The following is a 20,836-nucleotide window of genomic DNA, read 5'->3' on the forward strand; positions in this document are numbered from 1 at the left end:
CCTGATTGTATCCTCAGATACATTAGGAAAATATAATGTAGCTATAATCTCATCGAACTCTTTCAAATGTAAATATGGACTTTCTGATTCAAGTCCATGGAATTTGGGAAGGAGTTGGATAACTCCTGGCTTGATGTCCATTTGTCCTGTGTTTTCAGGGAAAATCATGCATGAGGGCGTACTCACTCCCGGCAGTTGTAGATAATCTCGTAAAGTACGAGGCGGGGGTGCCTGATGCACCTCATTCTCATCTTGGGTATCCTCCACCCTGGGTGGAAGTAGAGGAGGTTGGTCTTCAGCCATAACTTCAATTAACTCAGGGGATTTCGAGTGATATCTAGTCTTGCGATGGATAGTCAACCCCTCAACCAATCCTCCTTCAGGCAAGAGACGTCGAGTGTTGTCACGGGCCCACTTGGGCATGAAACACTCGTAGCCCTCAATCAAATTCGAAACCTAATCCTAAGAAAGGAAAAGAAAATCTAGAAAGAAAGAGAGAGTTGGAAAGAAATTACTAAATTGAAGTCCCTAAGTTAAAGACTGAATTAGAAATTTCTATCAGTTTCTAAAGAGAAGGTCTAGAATTAGAAAATCTTTAAAAAGAAAGATAGAAGTAAAATAGTTTCTAAAAGAAGAAGATCCTAAACTAGAAAGTAAATTACTAAAAGAGAACTGAAAAATAGAAAGTAGAGAAAGAACTTACCGAATTAGAAATTTCTATCTTAAAGGCCTACAAAATAGGAAAGTTAGTTTTTAAACAAAAAGTCTACAAGTAAAAAATTTCTAAAAATAAAATAAGAAACAAAGTTAGAGTCTAAAAGAGTTTAGAATTAGAAACTTGCTAAAAAAGAATCCTAATATAGAAATAGCCAGGAGGAAATTAAGAAAGAATTTACCAACCTACAAAACAAAAGAGTTGGGTTAGTTTCCAAAAAGGGAAAACTATCAAAAAAATAGAAAATAGAAAATAGAAAATTCTATAATTAAAAGAGAACTAGATTTAGAAAACTTTTAAAACTCAAACCCTAATTCTAAAAATAGAAAGAAAGAGAGGATTTGGAAAAGAATTACCAAATTAGAAATTAATGTCAAGGTCCTACAAAACAGGAAATCAGAAAAACTAAACCTAAAGTTAGAAAAATCCTAATCTTAAACTAATCCTAAAACTAGTTGATTTCAGAAAACGTAGTCGTTAATCCCCGGCAACGGCGCCAAAAACTTGTTCACTCCCCAAGTATAGGGTTGTGATGTAGTAATAAACGCGGTAAGACCGAGGTCGAATCCCAAGGGACTAATACCTGTATGTTATCTGAAACCAAGTAGAACTGGAACTAGACTAAGATGTGATCTAAACCAAATAGAATTTAAGGAATAATTATCTAAAACTTAAGGAATTTAGAGGAAGGAAACTAGAGATTCAGAGGATCCACTTATAGAGATCAGAGAGATCTTATGCCTGTTCCAAAAATCATGAAAATTAAACTGAACTTCTTCTGTTATAATTTTAAAGAGATGAAAGGTATATGAATTAGAATGGATTCCATCATCAAACCATGCCCAGGAGACAGAGCAAACAATAAAATTAAGCTAATTACCAACCAATCAACAATGCATGAAAGTTAGGAAGGATACTGCTATCCGACCATGCCCAGGAGACGATGGTGAACAACAGGGCTTCCTGACGTCATAAACATCAAAAGGAGAAAGAAATACTCAAAACCATTGCAGATCTATTATAATTTTAGTCACAACAAACCATTAAAAATAACTGAAAGTATTCTTTTTAATTTGAATAAAAATCAACATCTGGCAGTCTAAACAATAGGCACAAGCAAAGTTTCTCCTATCAGACTACAAGCTTCACCTCTTAGCCCTAGCTAAGAGGTTTAACCCAACATGATTGGACTAGATCTCATAGAAATAATAATAAAGAAAAAACAAATAAAAACTAAAAAAACAATACTCTCTCCTCCTGTTCACTGCTGCCTCCAAGCTTCACGTCCCAAGCTTTTTCAGATCTTCCCCCCCAGTTTTTCACTCTCTTCTCCTCCTTTATAGAAGCATTCGGTGCCATGCTGTGGCTGGCGGAGTTGGTGCAGAAAGCTTTTGTTTACGCAGTCCCTGTTTTACGCAGTTTAGAAACTCAAAAGTACCTTGCGTTTGGTTGATTTTCGGGATGGCTGTACAGGCTTGGCTTCAAGATTTCTTCATGGCTGGGGTCTTGGCTGGCATGGGCTCCACATGAATGGTTTAGATCATTCATCCGATCAAGGATGATGGGCCACAGCTATCTGAAATTTTCAGATTTCTCTGGACTGCGTAAATAGGGCTTGCGTAATGTTTACGCTGTGACGATGGTGGGGTCCACAATCAGATTCAAATGAGAAATCCAAGCCGTCCACCGGATTTCTCTCAGAATTTCGGTCGAAAAAGAGTGGTTTTTGGCCGTCCGTTGATGTGGCCCACAGAATTATCACCTGACCGTTTGTTCTGCGTCCGAACGGCTGAAATCTGCTCCATGCTTTTTCTAGGAAAACTTCCACCTAGGTGGGGGTCACGCCCTCCCTCTGGACTCAATGGACGGTTCAGATGGATGATTTGGATGAAAGGTGGGCCCCACTACGAGAGATCGGCGGACGCTGGTGCGTCCGCTGTTGCTGCTACGGAAAGAGTCAAGTAAGCTGACTTTGAACGGGAGTCTTGGCCCTGTGCGGCTCGCGTGCGGACGTGCTATGTACACGCATGTTGCACGTGGGGTCCACTGTAATGTGTGTGGTCGATCCACTCCGGTTATTTCTCCCCTCTTGTAGATTGAGTGGTTGAGGCCAAACTTGAAGAATATCCAGATATTAGGTGGGCCCCAAATCGCTGTTCTATAGGCTGATCTAACTGTTGCGCCACTTCCATAGTGATCTGAGGGTTGAAATTTGATATGTACGGTTAATTTATGGCCCTTAGGCCATGCATGCAGTTTTGAGCCAATCAGATAGCAGGAACTATGTGATCTTGCATTCTTCACCAATTTCGGGCCTCTTTAACGTGAATGACTTGATTTTCTCGGATCCCTGGCATGTGAATTCTTCAGTCTTGGTTCTCTGGAGTGTGTCCCTTGCTCTGGTGTCTTCGGAGTGTCAAATCCACGCTTTTAGTACTATTTTTCAGTCCACGCTCCCGATTACATCCTGCAATAAAAACGCAATTAAAATATGACGTTAAGCACTATCCTGTACGTAAAATCAGGCAATAACTGGGGTCTGATATGTAATATTTGACCCTCAACAATTACTAAATCATCTTTAACATTCCTATGGATCGTGGTTGTAATGTTGTATAGGTCATGATTGTCATGAAATATGGATCCTGAATGTCATGACTATGGGTCATGGTTGTCGTGTTATATGGTTTGTGGTTGATGTGAAGCATTGATCGTGGTTGTCATTTGATATGGATTCGTCGTTGTCGTGTTACATGGAACATGGTTGAAGATTTACATGCGTCGTGGTTGTCATATTTGTAATGGATCGTGGTTATCATCCGTACCGAATAGTTGTTGACAACTAAGGCACTGAGTAAAGCACGACCGATTAACATGACAACCACAATCCATATATCACGAAAACCACGACCTATATTATGTACACTATTTCGATCTTTGGGTTTGTAGTTCATATGCATAAAGGATCTTGATTATCATCTACATTGGGTCATGTTTGCCATGATACATGGGTCCCCACTGTCATTGTATATGGGTCAGGGTTGTGAGGTTGTATAGGTCGTGGTTGTCATGATACATGGACCCTAACTGGATTGATATGTGGGTCGTTGTTGTCATGGTATACGTGAATCATTGGTCATAGTTGATATGGGTCATGGCTGTAATGTTAAATAGGTCGTGGTCACAGTTGTAATGAATCGTGGTTGTCGTCCTTGTTGATCCGACGTTGACAACCACAACCTAATGAGAAACACGACCCATATAACATTTCAATCATGATCCTTTTGTCATGACAACCACGACCCATTGTTAAGTTCACGTTTTCCTATATTGGTCGTGGTTCAAACGCACAATGGATCATGGTTAGCATCCACATTGGAAAGTGGTTAACATGCACCAAAGTTCATGAATCAATAAATTACGGTTCACATTACCTTATCACAAACAATAAAAAAAAAAGTCATCATCAGCCTCGGCCTCCTCCTTAGCCAGCAGGGATGAAAGTGCATCGACGCCAGTTGTGACCTATTCGTTTGCATCTCGAGCATCTGGGTGTTGGTCTATCTTCTCTCTGGGATGTAATTCGAACCTTTTTAGGTCTCCCATCAGATCTTCTAATTTCTAGAGGCTTCATATTCTTAGATAAAACCTTCACTTCATCTGAAATGTCCCGTTGTGTCTTGTCAAGCACTGTGTAAACTGACCGCATGTACACTTCATTTCTCTTAGATTCACTATATCGGACATTCCCCGTGCGGTCACTTGGAACTCATCCGCTGAAATCGCGACACCTTGTGTCTTTTGCACTTTCGAGTTGCATCACCATACACAACTTTAATTATCAAATCGAATTCAATCAATGCAGTCTTCGTAATCTTATGATAATGAAGCACACTGGATCATGGTTGTCATACATGTTGAGTCGTGGTAATGAAGCACACTGGTTCGTAGTTGTATCCAATGCTATATCCCTGATGAGCACGACCCATAACAGCTAACAACCACGACCATTGTGGGCTAAAGATGACGATCCATATAACATCGTAACTGCAGTCGTGACAAGTGGCAGCCATGACCCAAATACCATCACAAACATGATGTCGTGATTGTTTACTATCCAATGGTGGAGGTTTGATCAAGGTGTGCCCTACGTTACACTCCCTTTCATGAGACAACCGAAACCCTCGGCTTCTCGACTCTGTTCTTCCTTTACCTTGGCAAATGCCTACAGTTGAAATAAAATAAAATACTAACCTCGTAGTGGAAGAGGCTCTAAGATGAGAGAAACGACAAGGAGAAACAACCTCGCTCTCTGGCTATTGGTCCCTGGATCTTCACTCTTATAGAAAAATAAAAAAAAAAAGAAAAAGAAGAAGAGGGTCTTTCAAAGGTAAATAAATGTGATATTTGCCCTTCCGAAGCTCGTGGTGCTGGTGATCGGATGTATGTGCTTCGTCCATGCTGTTCATCCACTTTTAAATGTCATTTTATGGCTTGAACCCAAAAATGAGAGTGATATAAATCTCAGGTGGACCACACTGCAGGAAAATTATAATGATTGGATATCCACCATTAAAATCCTCCTAAGGCCCACCGTGATTGGATTATTACTTGTTTTTAGACTCCTACCATAAAAAGATCTGTAGAAATATATGGACGGAATGGATGAAACACGTATGTGGTGGTGGGGCCCACAGAGCGCCGAGCAGCAGCCATTGGCCGGTGTCCCGAGGAGTAGTCAATCCGTCCGTTTCTCGGGGGTTACAATAGCAGGTGACTTCTACTTCATTCTAAGATCGTACAAGTCCTGAACTAAGGTTAGGGGCATTTTCGTTCGAAACAATCTCCAAAAGCTGTCAGAAGGCCCTTCTAGGAATATATGGAGTGTCGTAGCGTTCTAGGTAATTTTCCCAAACTTCGAGGCAAGTACAGTCAATTTCCCAAACAGAAACTTCCGTTTTCGCACTAATGTGAAAACCAGACGGTTGTCCTCTCTGCGGACTGATATGGGCCACCATCATGCCTCGCATGGACAATCCAAGCCGTCCATCATGTAGAGGGGTGAAAAACAGTCATACCCATGTTGACCGTTGACACCCATGCATGCACACGTGCCGGTCACAACGACCACAAACAGATTGCCCTGCAACGTCCAAAAAATTACAACATGATTACTTCAGTGGGCCGCATCAAAAGCAATTCAAAACCATCCATTTCTGATCAGAATTTCGAGGAGCGTCCAATGGACAGATTGGATTTCTCCGTCGACATTGATCTTGTACCCCACCACTTATCAGCGCAAGAAGAATTGTGCAGACTGCGCACGTCCGCGAGTTCCGGACGTTTCGGGATGTGGTGGCTCACCACCGTTGATCAGATGGCCAATTTATACCATCCAGATGAAGCCCAGGTAAAAACTGAACCCTTTCATGAAGAAAAATTCGAGAAGATCCGATCATGGGGAGTAATCCACAGTGTCAAAAGTGGGTCAACTGTGAAAGTGAGAAGTTTCACTATGTAGGGAAGTGCGTAAGTTTACGCACGAAACCGACCAGTTTCAACTAACTTCCACCGCCACAGCCGACTCCCTATTGTTATAAAAAAGAGATGAAAGAGAGAGGAAGGGCATCTTGAACGTGAGAGAGAAAGAGAGAGAGAAAGTGATGGCTAGCAAGAGTTCTTCTTCCTTCTTTTTATTTTTTATTTTTTCTTTTCTTTAATGTGCTTTTTAAGATTTTTAGCCTCACCATGTCTATGATGGGCTAAGCCTCTTAGCTAGGGCTAAGAGGTGAAGCTTGTAGCGTGATGGATGATTTTCTATGCTTTGATTCATACTTTAGTTGAACTTTCTTTTGATTATAGTTTGATATTAAGGAATGCTTTCAGTTTTTAATGGTTTGTTGTGACTTAAATTATAATGGATTTGTGATAGCTTTGAGCATGTTCTTAGCATTATAGGGTTTCTGAATTTAGGAACCCTGTTGTTCACCATCGTCTCCTAGGCATGGTTGGATGACAGAATCCTTCCTAACATTCATACATCCCTTAGATTGGATGTGGATTGGCTAAATTCTGTTGTTTGCTTTGTCTCATGGACATGGTTTTGTGATGGAATCAATTCTAATTATCATACCTATCTTCTCTTAAAAACTGGATCAAAGGAAGTTTAGATTTGGATTTTAATGAAATATCTTCCAACTGGATGAAGATAGGACTCTGAATCCAGTTGTGCTTATGAATCAAGCATAGATTTCCCTGATCTCTACAAGTGAATCCTTGGCACGCTAGTTTCCCACCTTTGAATTTTACAACTTTTAGTTTAAATACATCACAATTCTTCTCTTAAATTCCTCTGGTTTAGATAACATCTTCGCCTAGTTCTAGTTCGAGTTACTTTCAGATTACGTACAAGGTTCTGTCCTTGTGGATTCGACCTCGGTCTTACAGAGATTATTACTACATCACAACCTTATACTTGGGGGTGTGAACAAGTTTTTAGGGTCATTGCCGGGGATTGACGGTTACGTTTTTTTGAGATTAACTAGTTTTAAGATTAGGTTAAGATTAGGGTTTTTCTAGTTTTAGGTTTAGGTTTTTTTGTTTGATTTTTTTAGAAAGTAACCTAACTTTTCTATTTTGTAAGACCTTGATATATATAGGCTTTCTGATTTGGTAATCTCTTCCTGATTTTTCTTCCTTTCTATTTCTAGATTAGGATTAGTTTTATATTTTTAGAAATTTTCCTGATTTGGTTTATACTGGACTTCTTTTATTTTTAGAAACTAACTTCCTAATTCTAGGTTAGAACTTTCCTAATTAGTTTAAAAGCTTTATATTTTCGATTTTTAAAAGCCTTTCCTTTTTTAAAACCTAGTTTACTTTCTAATTTTAGAATTTCTATTTCTAGGAACTAACTTGTTTTGAGTTTGTTTTACAGGTTTTTAACTTAGGGACTTCGATTTGGTAACTTCCTTCCAACCCTTCTCTCTTTCTATTCCTAGATTTCTATTCTTTTAGGTTTAGGTTAGAATCTATGATTGAGGGCTGTGAGTGTTACATGCCCAAGTGGGTCCGTGACAACACTTGACTTCTCTTGACTGAAGGTGGATTGGTTGAGGGGTTGACTATCCATCGCAGGACTAGACACCGCTCGAGATCCCCAAAGTTAATTGAAGTAATGGCTGCAAACCAACCTCTTCTACCCCAACCTAGGATGGAGGACATCCAGGATGAGAATGAGGTGCATCAAGCACCCCCCCTCGTACTTTATGAGATTATTTACAACCGGCAGGGGTGAGCACGCCCTCATGTATGGTTTTTCCTGAGAATACGGGACACATAGATATCAAGCCAGGGGTGATCCAACTCCTTCCTAAATTTCATGGGCTTGAGTTTGATGAGATCATAGCCACTTTATATTTTCCAAACGTGTCTGAGGACACAGTCAAGCTGAAACTCTTTCCCTTTTCTTTGAAAGAGAAAGCTAAGACGTGGTTGCATTCACTACGTCCTAGATCTATTGGCATATTGAATGATATGCAAATGGAGTTCATAAAGAAATTTTTTCCACATCATAAAACGAACACCCTTAGAAAATCAATCGTGAACTTCGCCCAAAAGGTGGATGAAACATTCTTCTAATGTTAGGAAAGGTTCAAGGATTTTGTCAGTTCATGCCCACAACACGGTTTTGAAACGTGGCGCATTACACACTTTTTCTATGATGGACTGACATCTTACATGTGCCAATTGGTTGAGACAATGTGCAATGGAGAATTCATGAATAAAAATATCGATGATGTGTGGGATTACTTGGATAGACTTGCTGAAAACGCACAATCATGGGACACATACCCAAAATCAAGCACCATGTCTAGGCCGACTCAATCTAAGGAAAGGGATGGAATGTATCTCCTGAAAGAGGACGATGATATCAATTCTAAAGTGACTAATCTCATAAGGAAATTTGAGGCCATGGAATTAAAGAAGAATAAGGTTAATGAAACTGTTTGTGGTATCTGTGATTGCAATATTCACACAACTGAAAATTGTCCTACAATACCTGCCTTTCGAGGGGTGTTGAATGAGCAATCCAATGCTGTGAACAATTATCAAAGACCTTTTAATGGACTTACCTCCAATACATACAATCCTAGTTGGAGAAATCATCCAAACTTCAGTTGGAGGAATCGACAAACAGCTACCCCTTAAGGTTTTTTCAATCAAATTCCAAATTAAGGGAAACCTCAAGAAGAACCGGTTCAAAATTCCGCACAAACTCAGGAGTTTATTCAAGCAATAAGAGAACTTACAAAATTTATCTACCACTCTTAGGAGTGGGAAGATCATTAACAAAATCATTCCAGTTAGGGTTGAAAAGCCTGAGGAACCAAAAGAGGACAAAGATGATGGATCTAGCCATGCTCCACACGAATTAGAACCGGAACCTCGAGGGAAGCTGGTTGCTCCATTTCCCCAATGGTTAGTTGCACCAAAACCTCTCTTTAACTCTCAGGACATTCTAAAGGTGTTGAAATAAGTGAAGGTCAATATTCCTCTACTTGATGCCGTAAAACAAATACCTTTATATGTCAAATTCCTGAAAGACTTGTGCACGACCAAAAGACTGCAAAATATTCAAAAGAAAATCTTCTTGACTGAGAAAGTAAGTGTCATCCTAAAGTAAGATGTGTTGTAGAAATTCAAAGATCCCGATGGCCCAACCATATCATGTATAATCGGGAACTATTGAATTGAGCACGCACTTCTTGACTTAGGAGCAAGCGTCAATCTGATTCCCTACTCGGTGTACAAGCAGTTAGAATTGGGTGAATTAAAACTCACCTTAACCACATTACAACTCGCTGATAGTTCTATTCGTGTACCGAGAGGGATAATTGAGGATTTGTTGGTCCAGGTTGACAGATTCTACTACCCTGTAGATTTTATCGTCCCAGATACCGAACCCATCAGTAACATGAGCACTTAGATCCCCGTCATTCTTAGTCGCCCATTCCTTGCCACTTGAAATGTAATTATCAATTGCAGGAATGGTATCATGAGTATGTCTTTCGGGAATACGACATTGGAGTCAAACATATTTTTCAATACAGGCTGACGGTTAGAGGATGATGACGATTTTCACGATATTAACATGATTGACTCTTTCATGGAAGATAGGACACCTCTGACCTTACCTCTAACCCTCTAGAAATGTGCCTGGCCCACTCCCATGATTTTGATGATGACATGATTAGGGAGACGTGTGTCATGCTTGAGACTGCGCCAATACTTGAAAGTTAACCGGTGGAGGCCACAATATGAAGAATTGCACCAAACCGAAGAAGTGCCTCTGCCGTCTAACCTCAAGGCACCGAAGCTTGACTTAAAATTTTTGCCCTTTGATTTGAAATATGTCTATTTAGGTCAAGATGAGACATACCCGGTAGTGATTTCTGCCCACCTAGAGAAAGAACAGGAGAGTATGCTCATATCTACTCTTATTAAGCATAAGGGAACCCTTGGATGGACGATTGCGGACCTCAAGGGAATTGAACCTTTGATTTGTACTCACCGCATTTATCTTGAAGATAATGCGAAGACTTCTCGGCAACCACAACATAGATTAAATCCAAACATGAAGTGGTTAAAGCCGAGGTTCTTAAACTATTGGATGTGGATATCATATACCCTATATCTGATAGTCAGTGAGTGAGTCTAACTTAGGTCGTTCTTAAGAAGTCCGGAATCACCATCGTAGCCAATGCCAATAATGAACTCGTGCCAACTAGAGTTACTACTGGTTGGAGAATGTACATTGACTACAGGAAATTGAATACCGTCACGAGGAAGGACCACTTTCCTTTACCCTTCACTGATCAGATCTTGGAAAGGCTAGCTGGTCATTCTTATTACTGTTTCCTTGACGGGTATTCGGGCTACAATCAGATAGAGATAGCCCCTGAAGATCAAGAAAAGACTACGTTTACATGTCCCTATGACACCTTTGCTTACCGAAGGATGCCATTCAGATTATGTAATGCTCCCGCCACCTTTCGGTGATGTATGATGAGTATCTTTTCTGACATGGTGGGGCAATATCTAGAGGTCTTCACGGACGATTTCTCTGTCTTCGGTCCATCTTTCAGCGAGTGCTCAGAGAGTCTTAAATGTATGCTAAAAAGATGTGAAGAAAAGAATTTAATACTTAATTGGGAGAAGTGTCATTTTATGGTTTATAAAGGAATTGTCCTTGGACATATCATCTCGTCCAAAGGAATTGAGGTTGATAAGGCTAAAATCGATCTTATCTCTAACCTACCTCCACCCAAGAACATACAAGACATGCGATCCTTTTTAGGACACGCCGATTTTTACAGACGATTCATAAAGGACTTTAGCCTCATCTCTCGTCTACTTCAAAAGTCTGCACCATACAAGTGGACTGAGTTATGCCAGGAAGTTTTCACTAAGCTTAAAGGCATGTTGACCACTGCACCTATCATACAACCACTTGACTGGAGCCTTCCTTTTGAACTTATGTGCGATGTGTCTGATTATGCTCTTGGGGCGATTTTAGGCCAGAGAAAAGAAAAGAAGCCCTACGTTATTCATTATGCAAGTAAGACTCTAAATCCTACCCAAATGAACTACTCGACTACAGAAAAGGAACTCTTAGCCGTAGTGTTCGCTTTGGACAAATTTAGGTCCTACTTGATCGGATCCAAGATCATCATTTACACAGATCATGCAGCGTTCAAGTATCTTCTTGCTAAGAATGATCCTAAGCCCCACCTAATAAGATGGATCTTTCTACTCCAAGAATTTGATTTAGAAATTAAAGATAAAAAGGGAGTAAAGAACGTAGTGGCTGACCATCTTTCTCACTTTAATCCATCTGATTCCCTTGAACTGATATTGTTAATTATCTTGCCACAGGTTTTATACCGACACATTGGACTGCGCAAGATAAGAAGAAATTTTTTACTGAGGTGCGCAACTTTTTATAGGACGATCCATATTTGCTTAAATATTACCCAGACCAAATCTTAAGGAGATGTGTGTCAGACGATGATTTAATACTCGATGACACCCAAGGTAAGGGACGGACTCCGGGGACGAAGATCGATGGAATTATGCATCAAGGATCAGGAAATCAAGTAATTCACGTTAAAGAGGCCTGAAATTGGTAAAAAATGCAAGATCATATAGTTCTCGCCATCTGATTGGCTCAAAACTTCATACATGGCCTTAGGGCCATAAATTAACCGTACATATCAAATTTCAGCCCTCCGATCACTATGGAAGTACCCCAACTGACAGATCGGCCCATAAACCGTTGATTCTGGGCCCACCTGATATCTGGAACTGTCTCAACTTTGGTCTCGACGGTTTAAATAAGATGAGAAAGTAAATGGTTGGATAAGAATTTCAAATCACATCACAGTGGGGCTTGTATGTGAGGCGTGTACACGTGCCGAGCCGCACCGAACCACGTAACGCGGGTCAGCGCTGCTGACCCGCGTCTTCTTCATTAAAACGGCAACTACTATTTCACGTTGTATAACGGACGGACGCTGTCCATTTTGTGGACGCCAATGGGCCCCACACATTGCCCCAGTGGACAATCCAAACCGTCTATCGTGTAGAGGGCCTCGACTACTACAAAACCTTGCCGAACTTTTGGACCCATGCAAGCACACGTGCGCGATACAGAGGCCACAAACAGGCGGTCCTGCGACGTTCAAAACGATTTTTGAGGTGATTTCTTCTCTGGGCCGCGTCAATGGACGTTCAAAACCACCCATTCTTGACTGAAATTTCGTCCTGAATCTAATGGACGGGGTGGATTTCTCCAAAAATATCTCTGTGGGGCCCACCGAATACGTCAGCACCTCTGCGTACGCCTTACGCACGTTCGGAAAAATCGAAAGTTGCGGGAAGTTGCGGGCCGCCGTCCGTGAACGGATCAACGATCCAAGCCGTCTATTTGATCATACAAGGGGTGCTTACACTCGCCACGCTGGCAGATTTCAAAGAGGGGAAGACTCTTCCTCTCAAACTGAGTCCAAACGTAAACAGTTAAGCGTTTCCTGTTGCAGAAGCAGAGTTCCGCAAGGAATCTGCCGCGAAGGATTTCGCAATCCGGCCAGGCCTCTCCTGCACAGCCCCTGGCACCTATAAAGAGAGAGAAGAAAGAGAAAAAAGGGAGGCTGGAAGCTGGAACGTGAGAGGAAGAGCAGAGAAACCGTGGGTGGCGGTCTTGGCTTTGAAGAAAGAAGAGATCAGCACGTGAGCTGGGCTTTCTGCTAGACGTGGCTGGAGGGATTCAAGCTGCTGGCAACGTGTGGAGGACGGAAGAAAGGAAGACAGAGAGAGAAGATGGGAGAGAAAAGATAAGAAGTTTTTCTTATTTTTCTTTTATTTTTTCGTTTTCTCTCTCTTTTTATTTGCTTTGAGTCCAAGTCATTCATGTCTGGCTAAACCTCTTAGCTAGAGCCAAGAGGTGAAGCCTGTAGCGAGATGGGAGATTTTACTGTGTGCCTTTAATTCATAAACTGGATTTGATATAGTTGATTATTGAAGGAATATTTTTCTTAGTCTTTTATGGTCTGTTGTGACTGAAATTACAATGGGTTTGCAATGGCTTTGAGTATTTCTTTCCTTTTTTTATGTTTATGAAGTCAGGAACCCCTGTTGTTCATCATTGTCCAATGGGCATGGTAGGATGACAGTACCCTTCCTGATCCTCATACATTGTTGGTTGGTTGGTAATTAGTTTAATTCTGTTGTTTACTTTGTCTCTTGGGCATGGCTTGGTGATGGAATCCATTCTAATTCATATACCTTTCACCTCTTGAAAACTATATCAAAGGAAGTCTAGTTAAATTCCATGATTTCTGAAGCAGGCATAATTTCTCCCTGATCTCTACAAGTGGATCCTCTGAATCCCTAGTTTCCTTCCTCTGAATTCCTTAAAGTTTTAGATAATTATTCCACAATTATTTCTTAAATTCTATTTGGTTTAGATCACATCTTAGTCTAGTTCTAGTTCTACTTGGTTTCAGATAACGTACAGGTATCAGTCCCTGTGGATTCGACCTCGGTCTTACCGAGTTTATTACTACATCACAACCCTATACTTGGGGAGTGAACATAAGGTTAAATTTTTTACTGAGGTGCGCAACTTTTTATAGGACGATCCATATTTGCTTAAATATTACCCAGACCAAATCTTAAGGAGATGTGTGTCAGACGATGAGCATCAGAGTATCATCTCCTTCTGTCACTCACAAGCCTATAGTGGTCACTTTTATGCTAAAAAGACCACAGCCAAGATTCTGCAGTGTGGCTTTTACTGGCCCACTATATTTAGGGACACTCATGAGTTTTGCGAGGCTTATGAGTGTTGTCAGAAATTTGGAGCGTTGTCCTGTCGAAATATGATACCCTTAAATCTCATCCTTATCATTGAAGCATTTGATTGCTGGGGCATTGATTTCATAGGACCATTCTCCCAATCCTTTAGAAATTTATACATTTTACTTGTCGTAAACTATGTCACTAAATGGGTTGAAGTAATTCTATGTTAAAATAATGACCATCGCAGGTCATTAAATTCTTAAAAGAGAACATCCTTTCCCAGTTTGGAACGCCTCGAACCATCATTAGTTATGGGGGCTGAAACTTTTATAATAGACCATTCGAGAGTTTAATGAATAAATATGGTATCTCTCATAAGATGAGCACTCCATATCACCCACAAACAAGTGGGCCAGCTGAGATTTCCAATCGAAAAATCAAACATATCTTATAAAAGGCGGTTAACCCTAACTGTAAGATTGGTCAATCCGATTGACTGATGCTTTATGAGCTTACCGTACTGCATTTAAGACTCCTATTGGAATCTCCCTTTAAACTTGTCTATGGGAAGGCTTTGTCACTTGCCTGTGGAGTTGGAACATAGAGCCTACTGGGCGATTAAAAATCTAAATTTCAATCTGGATAGTGCTGGCTCACTTCGCAAACTTCAGTTGAATGAACTTGAAAAAATCTGGAACGATGCATACGAGAATTAGAGAATTTACAGGGACAGGATGAAGGCGTTTAATTACCAACAAATTCATCGAAAATCATTCACGCCAGGTCAGAAAGTTCTTTTGTATGATTCTCGGTTACATCTCTTTCCGGGTAAGCTCCGATCTCATTGGACTGACCCCTCTCGCTGTTATCAATGTTTATCCTCATGGGGCTGTCGAGATTTGGAATCTAGACAATGGCAATGAGTTTAAAGTAAATGGATATCGATTAAAGCCATTAGTTGAGAAATTTGATTAAGAGGACATATCCATGCCTCTGAATGATCCTGTTTACCAGGATTGATCTCCTAGTCTGATGGAGGTACAGGTAGGATTCTTGCTTTCATAGGACTAGGGTAGTTTATTTTTCTTTGTCATTCTAGGATTAATTGGCTTTATGCCGTTAGGTTAGTTTGCTTTCCTGTTGTTTTAGGATAATTTACTTTCATTGGATTAACTCTTGTGCTGACCCACTTCACGATGAAATCTCTCTGGAAAAAAGCCACTTAACTCCGTCATTAGGTACTATCTTTTCATCACTTCTCCTTTACTTTTGTTGTCTCTTATGCATTGCATGCGTATGTCTTTTACATTGAGGACAATGTAGATTTTAGGTTGGGGATGGGAGATTAGGTTACCTAATCAGTGCGTTCTCAGTCTTGAGCAAAAATTGTGAAAATTTTTTAAAAAAATCTGAAAATTTTTGTGAATTCGAAGTGATTTTGATGGCCATCTTTGATTTAGACGTATAAGATATGTAATATTGGTAATTTATGACTTTTGGATTCAGTATCTATTAGATTTCACAGTTAAGTCAAATTGTTAATACATGATTAAAAGCTTTAAACATTGATTAAGTCATGATTTCACATGTCACACCTAGCTTACACATTATAAGTTTAGTTCGATATTGAATTGTTAATCAGGTAATCACTAGGCATAGAAGGAGCCAACTTGGGGAATTTGTCCATCATGTTCATTGAAAAAAAAGTGAATACCCAGCTAAAAAAACAGTTGTCTTCGAAAAGGGTTGGGCGAATGGTCTTCACCATGGGTTTGCTCTCTATAGGTGAGGGTTTGTTTCCCCTCATTAGCTTTACCTTTAAAAGATTGACATAATGTGAAATCCATCGATGGAAAAATCAAAAACTGAAAGAATCAAAAGGGTGAACTATAAGGCAAGTTTTGGTTTAGGTTATGGTTATCTTGAAGGATCTTGTGATTATCAATGTTATCATGAAAATAAAGAATTGAGTCTTTGATTGTGATAAGTTTAGGTTTCACTTTACACCCATGGAACTCAATGTTTAGAATTGTTCTAATCAATGGATTAATACTTTAAGCTTGACTATGAAGTTTACCGTGCACTTGAGTCTAGGACAAAGTAATGCTCAACATTCATGAATCTTAGAATTCTCGTATCTGAATTGTTTTTCAAAACTCACTCGGGTTTATAGAAATTGTCCCGTACTTCTTAAATTATTTTTTGTATACTTTACTCGAGACTAGAAAAATGTTAGTTATGGATTGTGTTGAGGGTCAAATATTACATATTAGACCCTAGTTATTACCTGAATTTACGAACATGATACTGTTTAACGGCCTATTTTAATCGTGTTTGTGTTGCAAGGTGAATTTAGAAGCTTGGACAGAAAAAAAGGGTACTAAAAGCATGGATTTAAGGCTCATAAATTACCAAGGCAAGGGACGGACCCCAGGGGACCGAGATCAAATAATTTATACGCCATAGATCCGAGAAAATCAAGCCATTCATGTTAAAGAGGCCTAAAAATTGTCCAGAATGCAAGATCACAGGGTTTCCACCATCCATTTGGCTCGAAACTTTATATATGTCCTGAGGACCATAAATTAACCATACATATCAAATTTCAGCCATTAGATCCTTGTGAAAGTGGCCCAACGGAAAGATCATCCACTAAATCACTGATTTGGGGCAACCTGATCTCCGGATATACCTTAGTTTTGGATTCAACCCCTTACACTATGAGCTAAGATGAATGTACGGTTTAGATTTCCCCAAATACACCTTAGTGGGTCCCAATCGGAAGGCACGTGCACATAATACACGGACTCTTGAGATGCACTGAACCAAGGGAGTCGATCAGCTTACAATGAGCTAACTCCCGTTCAAAAACGGAAACTTACGTTTCCGCGCTGATGTGAAAACCGGACGGATGTCCCCTCTGCGGACCGCTGTGGGCCACCATCATGCGCCACATGGACAATCCAAGCCGTCCATCATGTAGAGGGGTGAAAAAAAGTCAAACCCATATTGACCTTTGGTACCCATGCATGCGCACGTGCTGACCACAGCGACCACAAGTAGACTGCCCTGCAACTGCCAAAACGATTACAACATGATTACTTTAGTGGGCCGCATCAAAAGCAATCCAAAACCATCCATTTCTGATCATAATTTCGAGGTGCATCCAATGGACGGAGTGGATTTCTCCGTCGACACTGATCTTGTGCCCCACCACTCATCAGCGCAAGAAGAATTGCAAAGACTGCGCACGTCCGCGAGTTCCGGACATTCCGGGATGTGGTGACCCACCATCGTTGATCGGATGGCCGATCCAGACCATCCAGATGAAGCCCAGGCAAAAACCGAACCCCTCAATGAAGAAAAATTCGAGAAGATCCGATCATGGGGAGTCATCCACAGCATCAAACGTGGGTCAAGTACAAAAGCGAGAAGTTTCGCTGCGCAGGGAAGTGCATAAGTTTACACACGAAACCGATCAGTTTTGACCGACTTCCACCGCCACAGTCGACTCCCTATTGCTATAAAAAAGAGATGAAAGAGAGAGGAAGGGCATCTTGAATGTGAGAGAGAAAGAGACAGCTAGTAAGAGTTCTTCTTCCTTCTTTTTAGTTTTTTTTCTTTTCTTTAATGTGCTTTTTAAAATTTTTAGCCTCACCATGTCTATGATGGGTTAGCTAGGGCTAAGAGGTGAAGCTTATATTGTGATGGATAGTGTCTATGCTTTGATTCATACTTTAGTTGAACTTTCTTTTGATTATAGTTTGATATTAAGGAATGCTTTCAGTTTTTAACGGTTTGTTGTGACTTAAATTACAATGGATTTGTGATAGCTTTGAGAATGTTCTTAGCATTATCGGGTTTGTGAATTTAGAAACCCTGTTGTTCCCCATCGTCTCCTGTGCATGGTTGGATGACGGAATCTTTCCTAACATTCATGCATCCCTTAGATTGGATGTGGATTGGCTAAATTCTGTTGTTTGCTTTGTCTAATAGACATGGTTTTATGATGGAATCAATTCTAATTCTCATACCTATCTTCTCTTGAAAACTGGATCAAAGGAAGTTTTGATTTGGATTTTAATGGAATATCTTCCAACTGGATGAAGATAAGACTCTGAATCCAGTTGCGCTTATGAATCAAGTATAGATTTCCCTGATCTCTACAAGCGGATCCTTGGCACCCTAGTTTCCCACCTTTGAATTTTACAACTTTTAGTTTAAATGCATTACAATTCTTCTCTTAAATTCCTCTGGTTTAGATTATATCTTCGCCTAGTTTTAGTTCGAGTTACTTTTATATTACGTACAAGGTTCAATCCATGTGGATTCGACCTCAGTGTTACTGAGATTATTACTACATCACAACCCTATACTTGGGGTGTGAACATGGTTCTCTTTCCAAACCATATGTTTGTTGGCCACCTGTACAAGGGTTGCCATTTCTTCCCAATCCGGATGATTTTCTGATGTAGAGTGGGTCGCAGGCACTTTCATGGTAAAAATGGACCATAGAAGGCTTTGATCGAAGGTAGAAATGATTCAGATGGTTATAACCTAAAATCAGTTGTATCTCACAAACTAGGATGAGTTTTTTGACACATTATATATGATTTAAGGGTAGGAGAAGCTACTTAAGCCAACCAACCCTGCTATGTTCAAATTGTCATTCAAAAGTCTCATTCATTTTTATTTTTAGTATAAATAGTAAATTTTAGTTTGAATATAACTTCTGATCATTTGAGTTGTAGAAGTTGTGCCCAACATGAAAAATTAGGAGAAGAACATGGTTAGGCAAAATTAGACACTATTTTTGGCCAAAAACAAGTCTAGTAGGAATAAAGGCCATCAATAAATAGTAAGTTAACTATTTATAACAAGTCACAGAGTGTCTGTATTCGAGTCCCAGTATAAAACTCTATCTCAAGTTTGAGCTCATTATTTAAAGGGTTGTAATTTCAAAAAAATTTTATATCATTAATCAAATTAATTATATTTTTAGGAATTATTCCTATTTTTATACTCGTTGATCGGTTTTATTATTAATTAAATTATTTTAAATTTATTAGGATTTATTCCTGCTTTTATCCCACGTAGAACCGAAGAAGCTCTACAAGGAGTCCGGAAAATTAATCAAGTAAATTCGAAGTAATTATTCTCCGAGGAAGACGGTGATCAACCTTATCACGTCCCTCTCTGTGCCATTTTCGGTTGACATTATTGGAGCCTATGATATTAGGGGCGTGGATCCCTAGCCATGGACCCCACTTCTATAAAACCATGGTGGCCTGGTAATGGTGATGCGAAGAGTGCCAGGGTTGCTAACATGGCTCATGTGTGAGATCCTAGCCATTTGCGATGCAATTGGCCCAGTGGACATGTGCTGGCCCAAACCAGGTTGTCCACTCATTAAGTGGACAGGCGCAAGTGTACCAACTAACAGTGTGATCCACCCGATGAGTGCTCACGGTGTGGCCCACCAACTGATTGGTCCAAATCTCCAGCATGTTTTTCATGCTAGACTGTCCAGATGAGTCCCTTTCAATCACACTCACGTGTCACATCATCCCTCTCACATTGTCTCTCCGATGATGGCAGTAGTGATATTGACGCTGGTGTAACAACATGATAGAAATCCAATGGACGAGAATCCATCTCCTTATCTAATGATCGTGAGATGACCATAACAAGTAGATGGCATGATTAGAGTTACGTAACTCAGCCACTATATGCCATGAACACTGGTGGAGAGGAAAGACGATAAGGGAATGATGAGCTCTTCTTCATGGTGGGCCACCAATCTCTGATGTCCCTCCCATCTATACAAGCAAACCCTATGAAAGAGATGATCACATGGATCTCAGCTCTCTAATCTCCTCACCTTCTTCAATCCTACACAAACAAATGGGACACTCTACTTCTTTGCCCTCAGCAGATGTGGGCTTGTAGTAATCAATAATAAGTTTTTTGTCATTTATAGATGTAATCCGACCGTTCAGTTCTACATCGCGCTGATAGTCCTCACCAGTATGAGAAAACGTGATGGAAGTACCAGGTGAATCAATTTGCAAGAAAGGACGAAAATGTTGGAGCATGAGAAAGAGGAAGATAGGGAGTGGGAAAGAGGGAGTCTTGGGGTTTCCATGCTCTCGCAGTTCTCACGAAGATGATTTGTATTGGGAGAAGAATATAAGAAGGACAGGATAAAAAGCCAATAACATGTAAATAAGAACATGTTATTAATATGTGGAAAAGTTTTTTCTTACTCCTTTGTTTTATTTTTTATTTATATATATTTTTTAACATGTTGTACCTTATTTCTAGTTATTTTGGATTAAGACAATAGCAGGGCAACATGCAGCATTGTATAAAAAATAGGGGGATGAAAAGATTTTCAACGTACTTGGAGTGTTTTTTGTGAAATCATAGTTCACGGAAATTCGGTACACTTGAGTTTTTAATCTGCTTTATTTTTTGGCTTATCCCCTAAAATAAGGGGACGGAAGGATATCATGGATAAAACATATGCATTATAGTAGGCCCCACAAGTAGGGTGGTGCAGAGACATCGCCCAATCCGCTCCCTCCTCACCCAAGATGGTGTGGCCCTTATCTTGGGGCTACCTTGATGTATGTATTTTATATATTCACACCATCCATCTATTTTGCTCAGTCATTTTAAGGCATGAGGCCAAAAAATGAAGCAAATCCAAATCGAAGTTGGGCCATATCAAAGGAAGTAGTCATTATTGACTGTTAA

The 20,836-nt window shown here is 40.1% G+C and overlaps 1 protein-coding gene and 1 non-coding gene across 2 annotated transcripts in view; one reads left to right on the forward strand and one right to left on the reverse strand.

Annotated features, from left to right (window-relative positions):
- LOC131226837 (intermediate cleaving peptidase 55, mitochondrial-like) overlaps positions 1-13,010 on the forward strand; it is a 105,726-nt gene extending 92,716 nt beyond the window's left edge. Inside the window, exon 6 of the mRNA XM_058222558.1 lies at positions 12,817-13,010. Coding sequence (XP_058078541.1) covers positions 12,817-13,010 — 194 coding nt within the window. The remainder of the gene's footprint in view (positions 1-12,816) is intronic.
- LOC131228398 (small nucleolar RNA R71) lies at positions 8,300-8,406 on the reverse strand. The gene has a single exon (XR_009162900.1). It is a non-coding gene; the product is annotated as a small nucleolar RNA R71 (small nucleolar RNA).
- Positions 13,011-20,836: the final 7,826 nt, after the last annotated feature.

The sequence above is a fragment of the Magnolia sinica genome, chromosome 15 (genome assembly GCF_029962835.1).
Source record: "Magnolia sinica isolate HGM2019 chromosome 15, MsV1, whole genome shotgun sequence".
Taxonomy (NCBI): Eukaryota; Viridiplantae; Streptophyta; class Magnoliopsida; order Magnoliales; family Magnoliaceae; genus Magnolia; species Magnolia sinica.